This window comes from Peromyscus maniculatus, chromosome 22 (genome assembly GCF_049852395.1).
Source record: "Peromyscus maniculatus bairdii isolate BWxNUB_F1_BW_parent chromosome 22, HU_Pman_BW_mat_3.1, whole genome shotgun sequence".
NCBI classification, from domain to species: domain Eukaryota; kingdom Metazoa; phylum Chordata; class Mammalia; order Rodentia; family Cricetidae; genus Peromyscus; species Peromyscus maniculatus.
This window is the reverse complement of record NC_134873.1, coordinates 39,959,188-39,981,283: the sequence shown is the minus strand read 5'-3', so window position 1 is coordinate 39,981,283 and position 22,096 is coordinate 39,959,188. Positions and strand designations below refer to the sequence as shown.

The 22,096-nt window shown below is 42.5% G+C and overlaps 1 protein-coding gene and 3 non-coding genes across 4 annotated transcripts in view; all 4 read right to left on the bottom strand.

The window, feature by feature from the left end:
* The window catches only part of Wdr43 (WD repeat domain 43), a 42,996-nt gene that overhangs the window by 8,676 nt on the left and 12,224 nt on the right, over positions 1–22,096 (bottom strand). The window contains exons 4-13 of the mRNA XM_006990703.4: positions 21,143–21,263; positions 19,123–19,259; positions 17,874–17,976; positions 14,386–14,450; positions 12,009–12,180; positions 10,604–10,690; positions 9,520–9,651; positions 8,308–8,436; positions 2,993–3,079; positions 2,410–2,441 (exon numbers count right to left, since the gene is read on the bottom strand). Coding sequence (XP_006990765.1) covers positions 2,410–2,441; positions 2,993–3,079; positions 8,308–8,436; positions 9,520–9,651; positions 10,604–10,690; positions 12,009–12,180; positions 14,386–14,450; positions 17,874–17,976; positions 19,123–19,259; positions 21,143–21,263 — 1,065 coding nt within the window. The remainder of the gene's footprint in view (positions 1–2,409; positions 2,442–2,992; positions 3,080–8,307; positions 8,437–9,519; positions 9,652–10,603; positions 10,691–12,008; positions 12,181–14,385; positions 14,451–17,873; positions 17,977–19,122; positions 19,260–21,142; positions 21,264–22,096) is intronic.
* Positions 9,308–9,385, bottom strand: LOC121825239 (small nucleolar RNA SNORD53/SNORD92). Its single transcript, XR_006067365.1, has one exon. It is a non-coding gene; the product is annotated as a small nucleolar RNA SNORD53/SNORD92 (small nucleolar RNA).
* Positions 9,979–10,048, bottom strand: LOC121825241 (small nucleolar RNA SNORD53/SNORD92). Its single transcript, XR_006067367.1, has one exon. It is a non-coding gene; the product is annotated as a small nucleolar RNA SNORD53/SNORD92 (small nucleolar RNA).
* Positions 19,957–20,041, bottom strand: LOC121825240 (small nucleolar RNA SNORD53/SNORD92). The gene has a single exon (XR_006067366.1). It is a non-coding gene; the product is annotated as a small nucleolar RNA SNORD53/SNORD92 (small nucleolar RNA).

The following is a 22,096-nucleotide window of genomic DNA, read 5'->3' as shown; positions in this document are numbered from 1 at the left end:
TCTTGTTCACTATTGGGAACTAAGAGCGAAGCACTATCACTACCAGGCAAACAGGACCAAACTCTATAATTACAAATGCTAGGTTCAGTTAGAGACTACACCTTAAAAAATGAAGACACCTTGTGCCAGTTTCAGGCTTTCACAAAAATGTGGTAGTGCACCTTACGTACATGTACACATGCATCTAATATTAGAAATTAGAAATGAAAAACCACAAATTATAGAGCCCAACAACACTGTATTGAAAGCTTAGTATCTGAGACATCAACTTCCAATTTAAATGTTTAATAAAAGTATGAAAAACCCAAGCCGGGCAGTAGTGGCACATTTGGCTGGGGAAGACCCTGTGTCCACCTTCACCTCTGAGTGCTGAACTTTTGTTCGGCTTGAACCCATGCAGGTGTGAATACTTGGAGGTTGAGTAGTAAGATATGTTGTTAGAAATTAGGCGACCTATACATCTGTTAATGAAATCCTGGTACTAGCATACTGTCAATCAAAACAGTTCTTTAGTCCTATATTCTAAAATGAATTCACACTGGAATAGTAGCTACCAAAGTGTTTATAATAGTAATATGTATTTGCATAGTATTTGTGGTGGTTTGAATGAGAATGACCCCATAGGTTCAGATGTTTGAATACTTGGTCCCAGTTGGTAGAACTGTTTGGGAAGGATTAGGAGGTGTGTTGGAGGAGGTGTGTCCCTGGGGGTGGGCTTTCAGGTTTCAAAACCCAGTGCCATTCCCAGTTAGCTCTCTCTGCCTCCTGCTGCTGGATCAAGGTGTGAGCTCTTAGCTCCTGCTCCAGCACCTTTCCTGTCTGCCTGCTGCCATGATGTCACTGACTCTGTCCCTCTGCCACTGTGAGGTCCAAATTGAACATCTTCTAAGTTGTCTTGGTCATGGTGTTTTATCACAGCAATAGAACTAAGCAATAGAACTATCACAGCAAGGAACTAAGAAGTACTATAACCCAATATGCATTGTTTTATCCTCACAGAGACACCTCTGAGGATGGAGACATTTCTCCTTTATATTGATAAAATTGATAAAATTGACCCAAGGACGTTAGGATTTAGTGTGCAGAGCATACAATAAGTAGCAGACCCACAACTTGCCCGGCTGTGTATGTAATGACTTCCTGCTGTTCTGTTTTCTATGCCATCTGCCTCCATAGAAACTTCTCAATGGTAATTTAGAAGATCCACCTGTATCTCAGCTTGGGAATTAAGAAGCATAACTATTCTTTCCATTTCTCAGATTAAAAAATGTGGTTAACTTACAACTTGTCTTTTTGTTAGTACTGTTAAGGAACATACGCTCCCCTTTTAGGAAATATTTGTCTTTTCTCTATTATCTATAACCTATCAACTGCACTGTACTGTCTGCTTTTTCTCAACTAGGCTGTTTTCTCTTAGGGTCCAGTTTAGTGAATTCTTTCTTATTTTTCTACTTTTATATTTTAGACTCATTTATTTTACACATATGGGTGTTTTACCTACATCAATCTACATACACCACGTGTGCCTGGTGTCCACTGTCAGAAGAGGGCACTAGATCCTAGAGATACAGATGGTTGTGTGTGACCACGTGCATGCTAAGAACCCAGCCCCAGGTCCTCTGCAAGAACAATAAATGCTCTTAACAGTTGAGCTATCTCTTCAGTTCTACCACCCCCTTTTACGTTTGCTTTCAGCTCCCTCAAATACTTGTTTGAAGAAAAGGTAGAACACAATTATACACAGATAAAAAGCAGGCTGGGCATGGTGGCGCACACCTTTAATCCCAGCACTTGGGAGAGGCAGGTGGATCTCTGTGAGTTTAAGGCCAGCCTGGGCTACAAAGCGAGTTCCAAGCAGCCAGAGCTGTTATACAGAGAAACCTTGTCTTGAAAAACAAACAAGCAAAAAAGGCAGAAGAAGGAAGGAGGAGAAGGAAAAGGAGAAGCAGTAGCAGTTAATATGAAAACTCCACATAATTTGGTCTTTAGGCTACAAAAAGGAAGAAGAAAGTCACCCAAAGGCCAACAAGCTGATAAAAGCCGGGACAGACAGTCGGAAGTGTCTGTTGGGTTGTTTGTTGTTGTTTTTAAAGAAAACCACAATAAAGTCACTGAGGAATGAAAATGAGTCAAGTGAAACGTTGGAGAGAGGTAAGAGTTGGCACAAGCATTCTTCTGGAATTTGAGGCTAAGGATAGACTCCAGGGCCTTGACACTGTCAGGCAAGCACTGAGCAGCATCTCCATTCGGGACACTGCTGTTTTTAATTCATCTATAACACAGCAATTCAGCTCATAGCGATAGCATACACCTTTACCGAGGCAGACAATGCTGAGTTCTAGGCCATTCTAAGTTACATAGTAAGGCTGTCTCCAACAAGAAGAAACCTAAGGCACAGAAACAGCTTACCTATTGGGATGTCCTTGTAACCTCTTGGTAAGCTAAGGGAAAGAAAACACTGTTAGCTTCATCCCTGGAAAGGCAACCTTTCTCATCAATCCCCAGATGCATTAAAGGCTGTCCAAGCTAGTCCCCCTAGCAATCCAGCTGTACACAACACAAGATAGTTGAATTCATTCTCACAAGAGTAATTACAAGACAAAAACACAGGCTAGGGTCCTTTGGCAAGTACGTGGAGACCAAATACATACTGATGAGTTCCTGTATATGGGAAGTGCAGGACGGGGCACAGAAAGTCACTGCTAATGGGTACGAGATTCTTTTTGGAATGACAATTGGACAATCTATGAACATGTGAAAAACTGCATTGTACAAGAGAAAAGTTAACTTCGTAGTGTGTAAACAGTATTTCCATTTAAAAATACATAAAATGCATAGAGAAAAGGCAGCAGGGAAGGGAAATTTTCATTTGGAGTAGACAATAACCCAATACAGGAGCATGCTCAGAGTGCCCCACAGGACACAAAGGTGGGACACACAGAGGACCCTGGGCTCTGGGCTGTGGTACTCCACCACAAAGGGCAGCACTTACCTCCTGCAACAGTGGGATGACAGCATGCAAGGGCATCCTTAGCACAGTCTTCTTGATTAGGTTTATATTCCTGGTTTGAAGCACTTTCTGCGGAAAAATAAAATGACAATGAGGACAAACATACTTCAATAAGGACACCACTGAAAAATCTTACGTAACTGCAAACAGATCAAGGCAATCAAGTACTGCTTGAACTGGGCCAATCAGGTGGGAAATCAGGTTAAGTTGCCTTCAGTTAGCACTCAAAAGAACATCTCCAGACATTTAAATACAAGTATGTGCCATTTGGGGATGTCCTCCAACTTCCACCTCACTAAATTAGAGCTGTCTCCATGCAGAGTGAGGTGAGTAAGTTTCTGTTCCAAAGAAAACTCTTAAATTGTCACCATTTGATAAAAACTTAAACCAATCAAATGATCACATAATAGATACTTCAACCAAAGTCCTTTAAGGCCTGACCTCTGGGAGAAAGCCAGACTCCACCCTAGGTTGAATAAAAAAAACAACTGAGCAAACCAGTACTGAACCTTCATCCTCTGAACAGTATTCCATGGCAGAGTCAGACATGTTTCACAAGAGCAAGAAAGAGGGGATGGGAGAAGAGAGTCCCTTCAGTCTGACACACCCTTCCTCTTACTTTTCAATGTAAGCAACAGAGCTACCAAACGCAAGTACAGGGAGTTATTTTCCAGTCAATTTTCCCCAATTCCTTAGAGTCTTTTCGGAATCTTCATCAAATTTTACTTTCTTGTAAAAATGACCTTTACATCAACCTGATTTCACCAAATATTAATTTTAAACTATCACATAACTACTTGATTTTATACACAATCATTGGGAAACTGAGACGCAGAATGTCCTGATCTAATAGTTCTTGATTACCTAAATTTTTATTCCCAAATAAACAATATAGAGGATTCAAAGAAAATATAGCATGCACCTGCAATCCCAGCCACCTGGGACTGAGGTAGGAAGATCTCAAATTCCAGGCCAGCCTGGCCAACTTATCAAGATTCTGTCTCAGAATTTTTAAATTTCAAGAGGTACAGGTAGAGCACTTGCCTGGCCAGGGGCTTGATCTCAGCACTACTTTAAAAAAAAAAAAAAAAAAAAAAAAAAAAAAAAAAAGCTGCATATAACCCCCAGCCCTCAGGGGGCTGAGGCAGCCTGGACTGCACAGTTCAAGGAAACAACAAGAACCGAAGATGTAACTCAGTGAGAATACTTGCCCAGCACACACAAGCCCTGGGTTTGATCCCTAGCAGGATAAACAAACAAGAAAGATGAGCTGATTATAACTTTAACAATAATACCTAAGGTACTGGTGCCTTTAATATTTCTAAAACAGTTGCTTTATTATAAACTCGTGACCACAAAGTTCTAATCATCTAGAAGCTACTAGAAACATCTGTATTTGGTGATATTGTCACACTTTTGTTAATTTCTTCAAACATTCATTCACACTAGGATCTATTGCCAAAACCATGCAAAGAGCTTGGTGGAGTTTCAGGAAATATAAAACAGCCTGGCCTGTCACGCCTGAGATTTTACACCAACCTTGATCACATGGTACCACTGTCGTGTCTGCTGCTTTCTTTATGGTTTGCTAAATAAACCCATTTTCCTACTGGGGAGAGAGGGAGGGAAGAAGGGAAAGACACACACACACACACACACACACACACACACACACACACACACACACACACACCAATTAAATAGAGGCCTGAGATAGATGGTATTGAGGAAGATGATGCATGGAAAAGGCTGGAGAAAAGAACAGGAAAGGGGGAAACGTTTATAAAAACGAAAAGCAGGATATCTGTAAGTTAAAGGCCAACCTGGGCTATACAATGAGACTTGTCTAAATAAGAAGTTTTTTAAAAAGGCTAGGGATGTGGTTCAGTGGTTGAGTGCTCTCTTAGCATGAAGGGGGCCACAGGTTCAGTTCCTAGAACCACATTAAAAACAAGGACAGTGGCGCAGGCCTGTAATCCCCAAACTGGGAAGTTCAAGGCCATTACTGACTACATCATGAGGCCAGCCTGGTACTTAAAAAAAAAGAAAGGAAGAAAGGACAGAAGGAAGGGAGAGAGAAGAGAGGGAACACAGAGTAGAGAAACAGAAGGATGAACCCCCTCATGATCATGTACCTGTTCAATCTGGAAAGCTTGGGGGAACTGAAGCCGCTATTAATAAATACACTTAGTTGTATGTATCAAATGATGGGACACCAGAACTGTAAGATGCCAATAAGAATGAGGCCTAGCTACTTACAAGTAATCTGAGACTTCAAGGCAGAAGGAAGAATTAATAAGCAGAGGCAGTAATGCTAACAATTTAAGTTAAAAAAATTAAAAATGCAAATAAATTGTCCCAAACTATGCTGCATAAAAAAAAAAAACAAAAAAAAAAAAAACAATCAGTGCTGGGCATGGTGGCACATGCCTTTAACCTTATGACTCAGAAGGCAGAGGCAGGTGGATCTCTGCATTCCATGTCAACCTGGGTTACACAGGGAAAGCCTGTCTTGCGGGGGAAGGAGGACACCACCCGCTACAGTAAGTTCTCAAGACCATATTTAAAGAAACAGACTATAAACCAAGAAGATGACACAAGCAATGAGATTTTTTTTCCTCTTACAATTTCACTGCAATACAACTAAGCAAAATAAAACACATATAAAGGTACAATATGTCATCAATGTGACAAGCACATTTCCCAGGAAACAGTTAAGTTTATCATCCTCCAGTTTCCTTGGGCCTTTTACAATCACTCTCCCTTAAATTCCACCCCAACACAGGCACTGTTCTATAGACTGGCACGTTTTCCAGAACCAATTCTCCAATAGTACCCCTCAGAGCACACACTTGAGATTCATCCACTGTCTGCACTGACAATGAGCAGTACATGCAAGACTCCGAAAGAACACACTGGTTAGTCTCTTGATGAATAGGTGGGAGCACAACAGTGGCACTGGATGGTAGGTGTGCTCTTCTTCTTTTTTTTTTTTTTTTTGGGGGGGGGGGAGCCTGTCCTGGATCTCACTCTGCAGACCAGGCGGGCCTCGAACTCAAGAGATCCACCTGGCTCTGCCTCCCCGAGTGCTGGGATGAAAGGCGTGCGCCGCTGCCACCGCCCTGCGTGCTCTTCCTTTTTGATAAACTTGTTTTTATATTATAAAACTTTTATAAACTTGTTTTATATTTTTAAAAAAATTATATATTGTTTTTATAAATTTGTTCCATTTCACACTGCCAAAAGCAGGGTATGGTTTTCAGCTACTAAGTACCCTGACAACACAATGTCATCTTTTTAATTTTAAACAATCTATAGTAGACATGTAGTGTCATCTCATTGAGATTTTATTTTGCCTTTCTAGGATGATTAATGTCATTAAAAAATAAAAAAAATTTCCATGTGGGCTGGTGAGATGTGGGCTCAGGGGGCCAAGGAGCTGATCGCTAGGCCTGACAACCTCAGTTCAATCCCTAGGATCCCCATGGTGGGAAGAGAGAATCAACTTCCCAAAGCTGTCCTCCACCTCGACACCTCCCCTACGGCACACTGTGCCATACACGACAAACAAATGTCAAAAGAACGATGAACATTTCTGTATGTTCTTACTGTCCACCTGAACTCTGTGTTGTCTATTCAGTTCTCTACCGTTTTTTTTTTTTTTTTAATGAAATCTTGTTAAGTGCTCTTTAATATACTAGGTAAAAACTCTGGTGTATAAGTAAACATTTTTCAGCCCACAACATGCTGTTTCATCATGCTGTTTTGTTTCACGGTCCTAACACTGTCATTTAGTCCATTTGCTGAGACAGGATATCTTGAAGCACGCAATCCTCCTGCCTCATCCTCCTTTGTGCACTACTACACCTAACTACCATTGTCCTTTTTTGGGATAGGGTCTCTCTATGAGCCCTGGCTGTCCAGACCAGACTGTCCATCTCTGCCTGGCCTCCACTGCTGAGATTAACAGAGTGCCCCAACATCCCTGGCATCCAGCATATCTTTTCAAGGGCAGAAGTTTCTCGTTTTAAAGGTGTCCAAATGAGCATGTATGTATTCCGTTACCCTTATGATTTCTATACACATATCTGCACTCACACACAGTAATAATAAGACAAATAATTTCTGAAAGTACTATTAACTTTTGTTAGGTATGGTAACAGACTGTGGTCCATTTTTTTAAAGAAGTTTTTAAGTTAAGTAGGTCTATCTATGGATGAAACAATATACCATCATTTCTAAGCTTTACTCCACCTGCGGAAGCATGTGAGCAGATAAATGAACACATGACGGATTGGCAGGCATTTGTGGAGAGCTTATGAAACTGAGAGACGGTTTCCTGGTGATCTACAATACTGTTTGAGAGCCTGCTTCATCTACTGAGGAAGGCTGCAGAGTGTATTCACATAAGCATTGATATGTTTCAAAAATACCGCCAAATATTTTGTATAGATTATTTTTCATCAAATTCTTTTAAGTATACAAGTCACATTAAACCAAAATTCACCTAAAACAAATTACCACAAACTGCTTAGTTGAGGTTTTTAGACCTGCTGGCCTCCTCTCTTTATACAGAATTAGACAGAAGCATTGGATAATCACATCGAAACCAAGTGAAAATCAGAGACAGCATTCACAGGTCACAAGTTCAAGGTCATGAAGAAATGAAAACTGCACTAACTGATCAGGCAGTACTGAAGTCATAGTTTGTCAATTGTCTCTGTAGACTGTCAAACTGGATTTAAGAGAGCCAAACTAAGTCGCTTCCTCCAATCAGTCACCAGCTTACACAGCCATCTCTATGCTTCCTTAAGTTTCTAGAACTACACAGTAACAGCCCCCAACCCTCTTGAATCTCCCCCAAACTCCTACCCATTGCCAAGGTTCCACCTCACTGCCCCCTCTCACGGCCAGGGGAAATAAGTTTCTGGAATCCAGAGTAAAAACTCAGGAACGCATTTTCCTACAGAAGAAAATATAAATTGTGATCTAGAATGCTGAGTGTTAAGAGTTCAGCTGCACTTTATATGGCTTTTGTCAACTAAAGCCTAAGAAACCCAACAATTCAAAATACCATTTCTATGAGAAAATGCATTCCAGGTTCAAGAGAATAACACTCCCATGATGAGTTGGTGAATGTCTGTATATCACTACACCAAGCAAAACATTGACTATATTCACTCACACACACAAAAATGAAGTTACATGTTGCTATTTGATGTGACTGCTCATTCTGTGAATTCGGGTTCAACAGCTTTTACTTTCTCAATTCACTGGAAATCTGCTGCAATACTTACATTTAACATTTCTAAGTCATTGCTTTCTAAGCCCTGTGTGAGAAGGATTGGGAAGCTGTTTGTCTGCAGGTCATCCTTCCTTCCTTTTCTATCCAGATCCATGGCTCCAAGGCGCTCCTCGATGCTAGCCTACGGAATGGAAACATCTGCTAAGTTAACCAGGCAGGGATTTGCGGCTGCGAACAAGCTCAGAGTCACACCTCAGCCATAGAAACACATTCTCAAAGATCTCATCACCACACAGTACTATGGAAGAAACGTGAAAAGAGTTACACACCAAGTTCCTGAAGTCTAGCAAAGAACAAATGCCTAAAGAGGCACATTGGGGACTGAAGAAATGACTCGGGTGTTAAGGGGACCCTGGTTTGGTTCACAGCCCCCACATGGCTGCTCACAACCATCACTGGAACACCAGTTCCAAGGGATCTGACGCCCCCTCCAGCCTCTACAGGCACTGCATGCACACAGTACAGACATTCATGTAGACAAAACACCACACACATAATTTTTTTTAAACTTTTTTTTTTTTTTTAAGAGAGGCACATACTCTGAACTTAAAAAAATCGCAAGTCCCTCTCTGGGAAGACTAAAAAAATGAAAGGACCTGGCATCTTACTATTAATGCACAAGGAAAAGCACTATTACCACCCACATGGTTTCCCCAATACAACTATCACTTGGCATCAACGGAAGTTTTGTCAAGAATGTAAAGATGGCTCGGGCAGGTAAAGGAGGCTGCCACCAAGCCCACCAACCCAACGGTAATCCCTGGAACCCAAAAGGTGGAAGAAGAGAACCAATTATGCCAAGTTGTCCTCAACCTCCACACACATTATCTATTCATGCCCAACCCCCACACCAAGATACACACACCCACGCACACACATACAAACACATAAATAAATAAATGCAATAAATTTTTAAAATACCAAAGCTTTAAACCCCTGTAAGTGACTATGACCATCATTTACAAGACCAACTGCCACATAACCAGCCAGGATTGCTCAGACAGCCAAGAGAAAGGAGGCATCATGGGAACTCAGCAGTATGCGAAACCCAATGAAAGTCATCACAGCAAATCCTGACTTAACCTATCAACTTTGTCTACCCAGCTACTAAGTACCCGCTGCAAGCTTCTCAAGAATAAGCTCCAGCTCTACCCAATGTACTCCACAGTGTCTTAAGTCTCAACCCCAAGTAAGTAGTCATTACCTCATTACTGCCTAATTTCCTCTTGTTCTCCACCTCCTTAGGCTGTGAGAGCGGAGGCTTGATTGGGGCGTGATGTCCAGGAATCCCAGGCACCAGAACCTTTGCTTCAGAATTCATCACTGGTGTTCTCACCTGTCACACAGTATCAAGGTGTGGGAAAGAGGGAACTTAGTTCTTGTGCTTCCGACTAGAGAAAGCAAGCAGCTCTCCAAAGGCTTTTCCATCAGACAATGCAATACAATGTACTCACCACAACAGGAATTCAAGACAAAATGGGAACTGAATGTTGGCAAATAAACTGAAAGTACTGGTTAAAAGCTCAGAGTTTTCAAGTTTGCAATATCTCAGTAAGAGTATAAACCAAGAAATATAAAACATACCAAATACAAAAAGCTGTGTAATTTAAAAACTGCTCAAGTTACACACCTGACAACCTCCAAAACCAAATCTTTGCCAACCATGCTCAGACAGCTGAAGAGAAAGGGTCATCTCTGAAACTCAGCTGGATGTGAAACCATCATCACAGCATGGGTTGGCTTTCCTTCCTAGCTCATCACCAAACAAGGCATCTACATGTCAACGGCAAGTTATGCTCAAAACAGAATGCCACAATGAGGGTCCAGGTGGCAACGAGCTTCAGCTCTCCATGGTTTGATTTTACCCTGAAATACAACATACAGCTAGACAAAACTCTTTCGAGTTCCGAGATTGCTAAGCAACACTGCAATCCGCTATTAACACTCACTCACTCCTACAGAGTTCCCTGTCCAGATCATCATGCACCACACCGAGATCAGAGATCGAAGTTTTACAACCTTTATGTTTAAAAGCACAGTCTCACATTTCTAAGAAGAAAGAGCATAAAAAGTACTTCAGATAATGAAAGGAGCCAGGTGTGGCAGTACAAACACCTGTAACCACAGCACTGAGGCTGAAGAACCATGAGTTTCAATCTAAGCTAAATAGCAAAACTGTATCTCGGGAGACAGGATAAAAAAATAAATGAAGTCACTAACATGGCACTATATTCAACTCAATTTAGCCAAATCTATTATTCTTAACATCAAACCTGTAGTGTGCTCACCTTGGTTATAGCCGTTTCTACTGTTGGAGCCCAGCAATTGGAAAGGTCTCTTTCTAAACATATATGAGTATCTTTGGAGTTCAAAGCCTGGAAATGGTTTTTCAGAGGGAGAAAAGCAATGTCAAACGTTGCGACCATCAATGACATGAGAAACAGACAACTTTGTCTCCATAAAGCAAGACCTTCATGCCAGCCGTCAGCCACATTCTCCACTCAGACGATGGCAGCTGAGTAGACATGAACTGGAGGCACTGGTACCCTGTGTATTCCCTTGTTTATGGAGCACTAGAATTTCTCACTTCAGTTTTAAAAGGCCAACAGTTTTCATCTACAGAAAAGGTATGTAGTCCAACTTTCTCATAAAGACCCCCCCCCACAAATCTAATTGAGTCCCACCCTAAGTTTCCCTAAGAAGTTCTCTCTACAAACAAGTCGAAGAAAGCAGAGCTTACTAACAGACTGCTCTGAGAGGATCAGTGACCCAGGCAGGATGCCCAATAAGGGGACGGGCACATGCACCAAGTTACTTATGTCCCCAAGAACTTATGTTCTCTGTAACTCCATATACCTAACACCTGTAGAACCAAAACAGCTAACAAAGGCTGTCATCCAGAAAGGGGCATCGCATTCGGCCAGTTTTCAGCTGCAGCTTGTTCTCCTTGTTTAGTCCAACTCTATGTATGCAATCAGTTTCAAGTACTTCTTGGAATGGATGACACCTGAGTCCCAGCAGCCAGGGGGCAGAGGCAGCAGAACCCTCACCAGCTCACAGCCAGCCAGGGCCACCAGCCAAGAGCTGTCACAGTGCTACAGTGCTCGTCTAGCATGAAGGAGGCTCTAAGTTTAATTCCAAGGGAGAACAAATAATATTCTTTAATAAACTCAAGAAAGCTTATTTGATTCCCTAGCAGCCTTACAAAGTAACAGCATAAAACCAAGCAAGCACATTGAACATTGGACATGACTATGAATTTGCAAATCTTTAGAAAAAATTCTGTAGTAAAAAATGTCGGGACACTACCCATTACATTTCCATTCAGAAAATACAATGGGTGCCACCATTAAGGGCTATGAGTTACTAGTGCATTTTATGTATTTGGGCAAAATTCAACTCGTCACACTCATACTGACAAAAAAAAAATGTATCCAGTGGGACCATGAAAACGAGGACTGGTTCAAAGTGAGGTACACACAGGAAACATCAGACTTCTAAGAAAAACACCAAGAGGGAGGGAAGAGGTGACTCCACCTGGTGGACTTAGAAAAATTCTCACAAATTAAACCACACACTGAAAGTTTTTTAAGTAAAGGAGAATGTTGTTTATTTTCTCTCAAGTATTCCAATGAGAAGCCAAATGCCCCCTTTAAAATCTGAATTGTCGTCTCCACAGGAGCCTCTACTTACCACTCGCTCAATGGTAGGCTGAAACCAACTGCCGTACACAAGCAGTAAGGATGTTTTGTCTAAGCAAAACCCAGCTGCTAGAATAGGGATGGGTTTCGGTGTTGATTTCTTGCCTTTTCCAGGTGTTGCTATCTGAATTGTGCAGTTTGAAGTCAAAGGCTTTTTGCAGTGTCTAAGCATAAAGGGAAAGTAAGATTAGAGAATCTGAAATTGCCATCAAATCACAAAACATATACCTCATCTGCACAGTACCATCATGAGTGGCCAAAAACACGTCTCTTTCAAGACTTCACATGTCCCTACCAACACCAGCCCTGAGACTCCTATGCCCCTCTGTCCCAAAAGGAGGCCCCACACTCCCAAATGATCTCTCACTGCCCTGAACTTCAGCTCTCATAGACCCTTTCCCACCTAGTCCCATCGCCATTACTCTCAACCCTCAAAGCCTCACCAAAACCTCTGGTAAGCAACTTGAGAGCTGACCACACCCTCCCTCCATGTCTTCTCCACGGACACTGCCTGCCTGGCTCATCCGTGCAGTCCTGACTGGTGGCTGCCTTCTCACCACACTGTCTGTATCAGGAACTTAAGGGTACTCTTGTTCTCCACTGACATCTAAGAAACCAATTTCTCCTTCTGTCACCCCCAAAACATTTCAACTGTCTGCAATAGTGGCTACTTCTCCATCCTGCCACCATCTTCTGTATGGTAGACACCACACTTCTTCAAGAGTTCACTAGCTCACGGCTATCTCTTCCCAATGCTATTCCTGATGCATTATTTTCGGAGGTTCCTTCCCATATGCAGTACTGAAGTTGCAGTTCCTTCTGAAACTCAGGGCTCTTGGCTCCAAGGTCCAGGCCCTTCACTGCATCCCAATCTCTTGCTACCCACTCACCCCCAGTGAACTCACACTGTCTATCATATCGATCTTTATGCATCACATTAGGCCACCTTTTCAACTTCCTCCTAGTATCCTGACTCCACAACTGTCTCGACACCCAGGACTTCACACCTCTGTTTTGCCCTTTACCTCTCTTTAATCTATTTCCAACAGTTTTGACAGAATAACCATCAAAAACCTTAGGTCATGAGTCAATCCTCTGCTTAAAACTCAACCAGGGCTGGAGAGATGGCTTAATGCAGTGGTTCTCAACCTTCCTAATGCTGTGACTATTTAATGCTGTTAGTTCCTCATGCTGTGGTGACCCCTCCAACCATAAAATTATCTTTGTTGCTACTTCCCAAGTGTAATTTTGCTACCGTCATGAATCGTAACATAAACATGAGAGATGCAGGATATCTGACATGTGACCCGTGAAGGGGTCATTCAGCCCCCAAAGGGGTTATGACCCACAGGTTGAGTACTGCAGACTTAGTGCCGGTTGAGTACACTGCAGGACTCAGGTTGGATTCCCAGCACCCACATGGCAACTCACAACCATTTGTAACTCCAGTTCCAGGGGACCCAACACCTCCTTCTGGCCTCTATGTGCACCAGGCATGCAAGTGATACAAACATAGGCATGGAGGCAAACACCCACACACATACAATAATTAAAACAAAACAAACAAAAAACCTGTGCCAAGGAGAACCAGGCCTAATCACCAACTGGGAAAGCACACACTATTGTGTAAATGAAGTCCTTAAGTGCTACACATGGAAATGTTAATATTCTCTAAGAGAGCAAAATGGTAGGAGACTCAAAATCCCCGCAACTTTCTTTCCTTCTTTGTATGCTAGAGTTCAAGCCTTGGCACTGGGCATTCTAGCTAAGCACATGACACAGCTACATTCCTTGCCCTCCAGAATGTTCATTACGTGCATGCTATTTGTCTAACTCTAGCTACTCCTCGATATCAGGAAACAGCACAGGATACGTCAATGAGTTACATACACAAAGGCATCACCCAAAGCCACAAGCACGTCTCTCCAACTGAGCAACTTCTCCTCTGACTGCTATTACTGTTATCAATAGTCACTATGTACACTTCATAAAAACCCACTCTCCTGGGGCTGGAGAGATGGCTCAGTGGTTAAGGGCACTGACTGCTCTTCCAGAGGACTCGGGTTCAATTCCCAGCACCCACATGGCAGCTGACAACTGTCTGTAACTCCAAGATCTGACATAGACATACATGAAGGCAAAAGCACCAATGCAAATAAAATATTAAAAAAAAATCCACTCTCCTAACCAGAAAAATAACATGGCCTATGACCCCAAAAACTTGAGTTCTTCACATACTCCTGTAGATAAGCAATCAAGAGTACTTTCACAATAACCTAATGGAATGAGCAGGAATGTATTGCAAAGAATGAGGGGGATTACAACACAAAAGAACAGAGACCAGCATTTCTGACTTAAAAATATCTTACCCATTTAATATATGTTCAAACAGATGGACTTGACCGTCTCTGCAAACAACAGCTAACTTGACAGGCTAAAAGAAAAATGTGGCAGATTAATTCTAGTCAATTATATACCCCATCTTCAATTTAACTCATGAAAACTGACATCTTATGCCACCTACTTAGTAACTAGAATTAAAAAAAAAAAAGCAAACAAATAGCACCACATTTAAAAAACATTATTTGGGGCTCAAATTTGGTAAATTTGGTAAATTTGTCATGCACAGCTAACAAGTTCAGTTTGGCCACTCAGAATCTATATAAAGATGGAGAGAAATGATGCTACAAAACTGTCCTCTGGCAACACACACACACACTTTTGGGGAGGGGGGGACAGTTGAGGAAGGGTCTCAGGTGGGCAGTGGTGGCACACACCTTTAATCCCAGCACTTGGGAGGCAGAGACAGGCGGATCCCTTGAGTTTGAGGCCAGCCTGGTCTACAGAACAAGTTCCAGAACAGCCAGGGCTACACAGCTACACAGAGAAACTTCACCTCAAAAAACAACAACAAAAAAAAAGCACAGGGTCTCTCAATATAGCCCTGACCATCCTAGAATTATGTAGCCCAGGCTGGCCTTGAACTCACTGAGATCCACCTGCCTCCGCCTCTTGAGTGCTGGGATTAAAAGTGTGCGCCACCACACCCAGTCTGACACACCAGTTTTTAAACCAGTATCTCTGACCAAGTGTTGTTCTTGTCGAGATTGTAAATAATGTTTAGGCCAAGAAGGTGGCACACTGCAGCCTCCAAGGTAAATGTGCTCTTTCTGAAGAGAGAATGGCTGTATGGCCCTGGATGCCCCACTCAGAGCAGCCAGGAGTGATGAAACTACCACCTCCCATTGGTGAGGAAGAGGAGCCCATGTCTCCTCACGTCTATCTGTCAGCTCCCACCCAGCACACTCTCGCTGTCAGCTTCCTGTGCAGAGGACTAAACCTCAGTTCTGAAGCTTCCTCTTTTGTTTGTTTGTTTCTTTTGTTTTCTTCTGAGACAGGGTTTCACTGTGTTACAGCCTTGGCTATCCTGGAACTCGCTCTGTAGACCAGGCTGGCCTCAAACTCAGATCCACCTGCCTCTGTCTCCTGAGTGCTGGGATTAAGGTGTGCACCACCACTGTCTGTTCTGAAGCTTCTTGAGCAAAGCTTTTCTTGGTGTTCAGCACTTCTAAAATCTCACCGTGGTTTGCATTCTAAGTTATGTCTAGTTCAAGAATTCAAAGAATGGCTACTACACTAGCAAACACTGAAATACAGTCAGTGCGGCCGGCATCCAATGACAGGGAAAGCTTTCAGGATTAGACCTCAGGAAGGAAGCCTGCTCCAGAAGAAATAAATGCTAGTCTCCTGACTCATGGTTCCCAGAGGAAGGGCCACCCCTCAGCCCCACTTTTCCACAGCCCCTAATAGATATTCCCATCTAACCCACACCATGAGTAACTGAGAAAACAGAAAGAGAATGTTGTCTAAGGTCAGAATCAAGGCTTTGTTTTAGGGCTTCATGTTTATTTAATAATTAATAATTACTACCGAAAATTTATGTCAGAAATAGGACTTCAGCTTCTTGACCCATTACTCGCTTTAATATGTAAATGCCTTTAAGAGCCTGTGAGGGAGCTGGAACGAAAGCTCAGTTAAGTGCTTTGCCACAAAAGTGTAAGGACCTGAGTTCAGTCCTAGCATCCACATAAAAGCCAGTGTTGTTGGGGAATATTATTTTAAGGTTTGTTACTTCTGTTTATGCTGCATTTGTTTAACTCTGTGAAGCTGTGTTACTGTGCCTGTCTAAAACACCTGATGGTCTAATAAAGAGCAGAATGGCCAATAGCGAGGCAGGAGAGAGGATAGGTGGGGCTGGCAGGCAGAAAGAAAATATAGAGGGAGAAATCTGGGAGAACGAAAAAAAAAAAAAGTAACCAGAGAAGAACTCCAGGAGCCAGCCACTCAGCTACAGAGCAAACCAAGGAGTAAGAGTAAGATTACAGAAGTAAGACAATGGAAAAAGCCCAGAGGCAAAAGGTGGATGGGATAAGTTAAGGAAAGCAGGCTAGAAACAAGCCAAGCTATGGCTGGGCATTCATAATTAAGAATAAGACTCCTTGTGTGATTTATTTGGGAGCTGACTGGCAGGCTCCCCAAAAGAGCAAAAACATACAAGGCATGGTGGCATAAGTTTTGTAATCCCAGCACTAGAGAGGCAGAGGCTAGGGATTCCTGTGGCTCACTGGCAGGCCAGCCAGCTAACCAAATTACCCAGTTTACATTCGCTATTATTCCCAAATATCCACATTTGAATTATTAAAATAACGTTCAGCCGGGCCATGAGGTGTAAGCTAGGGATATCTCAATTGGTCCAGTGCTGGCTAACGTGGAGTCCTGGGTTTAACCCTAACCCCTCCCATAAACAGGGCATGTGGCATGCACCTGTAATCCTAGCACTGGGAAGTAGAGGTAGGAGGATGAGATGTTCAAGACTATCATCAATGGCTACATAGTGAATTGAAAGGCAGCCTGGGGTAAGGGGGTGGGAGGGTGGGTGGAGGGGTGTGTGTGGCGCCGCCTTTAATTCCAGCACTTTGGAGGCAGAAACAGGTGGATCTCTGTGAGTTTGAGGCCAGCCTGGTCTATAGAGCGAGTTTCAGGATCTGCTCCAAAGCTACACAAAGAAACCCTGTCTCAAAAAAAAAAAAAAAAAAAAAAAAAAGGCAGCCTGGGATATATGAGACCCTACCTCAAGGAAAACAAAATACAAAAGTGATGATGGTGATAACAATTAATTGGGCATGTGGCACATGCCTATCATAGAGCTTGAGAGACTGATGGAAGAGAGTTCAAGGCCAGCCATAGATACATAGCAACTATCAGGCTAAACAGCAAGACTGTGTCTCGGGGCTGGAGCTATGGCTCAGAGGATAAGAACATGAAGACTTGAAATCAAATCCCCTGAATCTACATAAAAAGTCACATGCGCACATAACACCCCAGCACTGAGGGTGGGAAGGAAGAGAACACGAGGATCCCAGTGGCTTGCTCACCACCATCTGAGCCACAAGCTTAGTGAGACTCTGCCTCAAAAGACTAAGAAGTGAGAGAGCAGAATCCCCGATGTCCTCCTGTGGTTTGCACAGGTGCATGGGCATGCATACTCAGACATACGCACTCCCACCGCATACAAACACACATACTCCAGTAACTTAAAGAGAACAACTGTGTGTGTTGTGCACGTATGTGGGCCCGAAGCTGCTATCTTCAGTCACTCTCGGATTCATTTACTAAGGCAGGATCTCTTGTTGAATCTCCACTGCCTAAGCTAGGCTTATAGGAGCTACCAGGCCTGCACAGCTTTGTCAGAGTTCTGGGGATCATACACAGCCCACACCTTTATCCACGGAGCCACCTCTTCCTCCCACCACTTCTGTAGGACCTAGAGTCAATTCGCACACGACATGCCGCTTACCTCTTCTTTGTTCTCGGACAAAGTCAAGTCAATATAGACAGGTTCATCTGTGACTGTAAAAGACATCACTGCACTCTTCTCTTTGTTTTCTGACCGGACCTGCCTAGATAACAAACCAGCCATTAGGTAAGAGGACAGATTTGCCCAAGCACTATGCAGGTTTATGCACCTCGTCCGTGCCTCTTGCCCACACAAGCCAGAAGAAAAAGGTGTCAGCGTCTCTAAAACTGAAGCTACAAACCTGGCAGCCCTGCAAGAGGAGCAAGTAATCGTAGCTGTTGAACCACCCCTCCAGCCCCCAAACATTTTTGGTTTTATTTCATGCATTTAAATGTCTTCATGTGTGTGCACACGCCCACACATACTTGTATCATACCCAACTTTTTTAAAGTTTTAATTCATTTATTATTTATTTACAGTTTTTTCAAGACAAGAGTTTTTTTGCATAGTCCTGACTGACTGGTCTGGAACTCGCTCTGTAGACCACGCCTGTCTCTGCCTCCAGGGTGCTGGGATTACAGGTCCTTATGTTTGCTTAGCAAGCACTGGTAACCTACACTGTCTCCTCAGACTCAATTCTGTTCACTCTAAGTTCTACATTGATAAAGCTAGATACAAATTAAATGATAAAGAGTAAGTAACGTGATTTAAATGTATGCTTCGGGGCTGGAGAGATGGTTCTGTGGTTAAAGCACTTGCTACTCTTCCAGAGAACCTGGGTTTGATTTGAAGCACCCACATGGTAGCTTACAACCGTCTCAAGGTACAGCCCAAGACCTGACACCCTCTTCTGGCCTCTGAGGGCACTAGGCACACAGGTGGTACACACACCTTCACGTAGACAAAACACTTATATACATAAAATACAAAATTTAAAAAGAAAAATATGCTTCAAATTCAGTTATAACTATCGAGCATTTATTTCCTATTAAACAATTTTATATTTATTTGAGTCTAGAAGATAACTTAATATACAGTAAATGCACAAACACTTTATTAACTTAAAAAATGTACTCTTTGGAGAGAGGAAAGGGTGGAAAATGTATAACTATTTCAAAAAATGTTAGAATTATATAAAAAAAGCATTCCTAAATTCTTAATATCCATTCTAACTTGAACTTATTCTAAGTCAATGTAAATCCAACAGTCAGTACAATAAAGTAAACCAACTTATCATCTATATTGACCCCATAAGCTGTGAGATTCCTACAAAGCAAAGCTGTCTCCCCAACCCCAAAGAGCTACGTACCAGACATTAAGTAACCGGTCATGTACTGCTCCAGACAAGAAATAGAGACCTGTGACCCCGTCAAAAGGCTGGCTCTCCTTAGGTCTGACGGTCGTGAACCTAAGCGATGAGACAGGCGTCGAGTGGCCTGTGAAGTGCTGGAGAAAGGTCAATCTCGTTTAGGATGAGGTGAACACAAAACAGTTCATGCAAAAACGAAAGTCTTTATGCATCCTAAGTAAGCTACGTCACACACATCTTACAACAGTACCCACAGCACAGGAACAGTTAAAATGCATCTAAGCAAAGGGCTACTTGTGCTATATTCCTTTCTCTTCTTAAAAAAAATACACCCAGGGGGTGGAGGGGGGTGGCGGTGCACGCCTTTAATCCCAGCACTCTAGAGGTAGAGGCAGGTGGATCTGAGTTCGAGGCCAGCCTGGTCTACAGAGTGAATTCCAGGACAGCCAGGGCTACACAGTGAAACCATGTCTCAAAAAAAAAAACAAACAAACAAACAAACAAACAAACCACTGAACATTCAAACGAAATTAAGATGCCTCTTCTATTACCCACCCCACCACCAGTTTCTCTCCCTTGTGAACGAAGATTTCCTTAGCTGGATCCTTTTTCCTCTTGGTGGTTTGCCTCCTCACTCCCCCACCACTCCCACGAGCTTTTTGTTTTTCCTTAAAGAGACAGGATCTTGCTGTACAAGCCATGTTGTCCTGGAAGTATGCAACTCAGGCTGACCTCAACTTTGAAATCCTCCTGCCTCAGCCTCCCACATATGGGATCACAGGAACGTACTACCATTTTGGACTTGACCCTACCATTTTTTTAAAGGATGCTTAGGTGCTCAGACACAGCCAAGGAATTGCAGGTCTTCATGGTACTCTCAGAGAGCCGAAACCACAATTTTAGGGCATCATCACAGCACCATAAGTTCAATACCCCCGAGTGCAACTTATTTAAAACTCCTGATAGCAAATTCCCACCACATATACTATAAAGAGACAAAATGCTACTTACACACTAAAAAACACAACTATAATCATTGTATAATGAAGTTTTTTTAATTCAAATTCCACCTGTTTGACTGGTTTTCAAATGTATGTGAGCATGACTAAACTATTTAAGATCAAAAAATTCAGATTTAAAAAATGTTTCCTATTAATTCTATTATTTATTTATTAAAACCATTTTGTGTGTATGGGTGCTTCGCATGCATGTATGTGTGTGTGTGTACCAGGTACACAAAGAGGCCAGAAGAGGATGTCAAATCCCCTGGCCTACAACATGGGTGCTGAGAACTGAACCCAGGTCCTGGGAAAAGCAGAGAGTGCTATCAACCCCTAACCAACAACTCTCCAGTCCTAACTCTATTATTGAAACAAATTATCTGACAACCGGTAACTTCTTTTCCCAACTGAAAAGATCTCTTGTAGCCCAGGCTAGCCTTGCTATACAGCATGAGACTTCTGATCCTCATGCCTTTGCTTTCACTGTGCCCATGTGTACAGGCAAGCATTACCATGTACACTCTAGTAGCTCAGTGCTAGGGATTGAACCCAGGGCTTCATGTATGATAGGCAAGAACTCTACCAATTGAGCTGATATCCAGCCCTGTTAAATCTGTTTACTCTATCTACAAATAAAGAACTTGGGTTTTGTTATTGTTGAGACTGAATCTTATTTTGTTCTCCTGGCCTCTAGAGGCCAGACTTAAGCACTCCTTTACTTCCACCTCCCAGTGGGGACTGCTGGTACACAACCACCACAAAGGCACGCTTGGAGAGTGTGCGTGTGTGCACGCGCAAGTGTGCGTGCGTGCGTGCGTGCGTGCGTGCGTGCGTGTGTGTGTGTGTGTGTGTGTGTGTCTGGAGGGGTGGGGGGGACTGAACCCAAAGCTTTATGCATGGGGGGCAAGCTTTCTACTAATTGAGCTAGGATCCCTATTCATAAAACAATCCTCTATGACGACAACTTCTACATGCTTCCTCTAGAACTGTCATTCTTAGAAACAATGTGATTCACTCACTCTGTAGACTTCTTTGGTCTCCAAAACCCACAGTTTGATTGTTCGGCCAGCCGAGAGTAACATCTTTCCATCTGGGCTGATACACAGGGAACTGACGCTGCTGTTGTCTCCTTTCCATTTGCTGAATGGTGGAGAGAATCAGAACATCATAATCAACAAAGGAAACTTTATTCAGAGCAGAAAATAACAAAACATTATGTCAGACATTAAAAAATACTAAGTAATTGCCTTCCCTAAAATCTTACGTAAGCCCAGACACAGCACTAAGGTAAAGTATCTCTGAAGACAGACCTCCCTTTGGTAAAGACAGGATAAAAATTCCCTCACATGTTAGAATATGGGTGGATAAATACTGTAAAAATGTAATAGAAGGAGCTATCTATCCTGGGACCCATGAGGTAGACTAATCTGCTAGCTGGACTTCCACAAGTGATTCTATCCCCACAAAGATTCCTGTTGTCTCTGACAAGCTCGTCTTTAACTGGCAACACATGGTTTCTCTGCAGCCCCCAAAAGTTATTTCTGTCCTAGATCTTTACGGATGAAATCCAAGAAGCATGAGTCTAATTTTCTGTATATAGCAATGTGGTAATTAATGGGGAATCTGGCTGTTCACATATCAAACTTATATATTATAAACAAGGGATAATGCTTAGAATGTAGCAATAGCTCCTTTGTATCAGTAAGAATGCAAAATGAAAACAAAGGGCATAAACAGGTAATTCATAAAACAGATACTGCTGATAAACAGAAAATACTTGAACTCACTAGTAACCAACCAACAAAGTTCAAAGGCCCTTCCTTTTTCCTACTGGCTTCTAAATGTTTCCTAATTTCTTATCAACTTCCATCATTTTAAGGCTTTTTACAAACTATTCATTCTGTATGTACCAAGCTCAGTAAACTGCCTGCCCCTTGAGTATCAAGACCTCAGTTTAATCCCCAGTACCCACA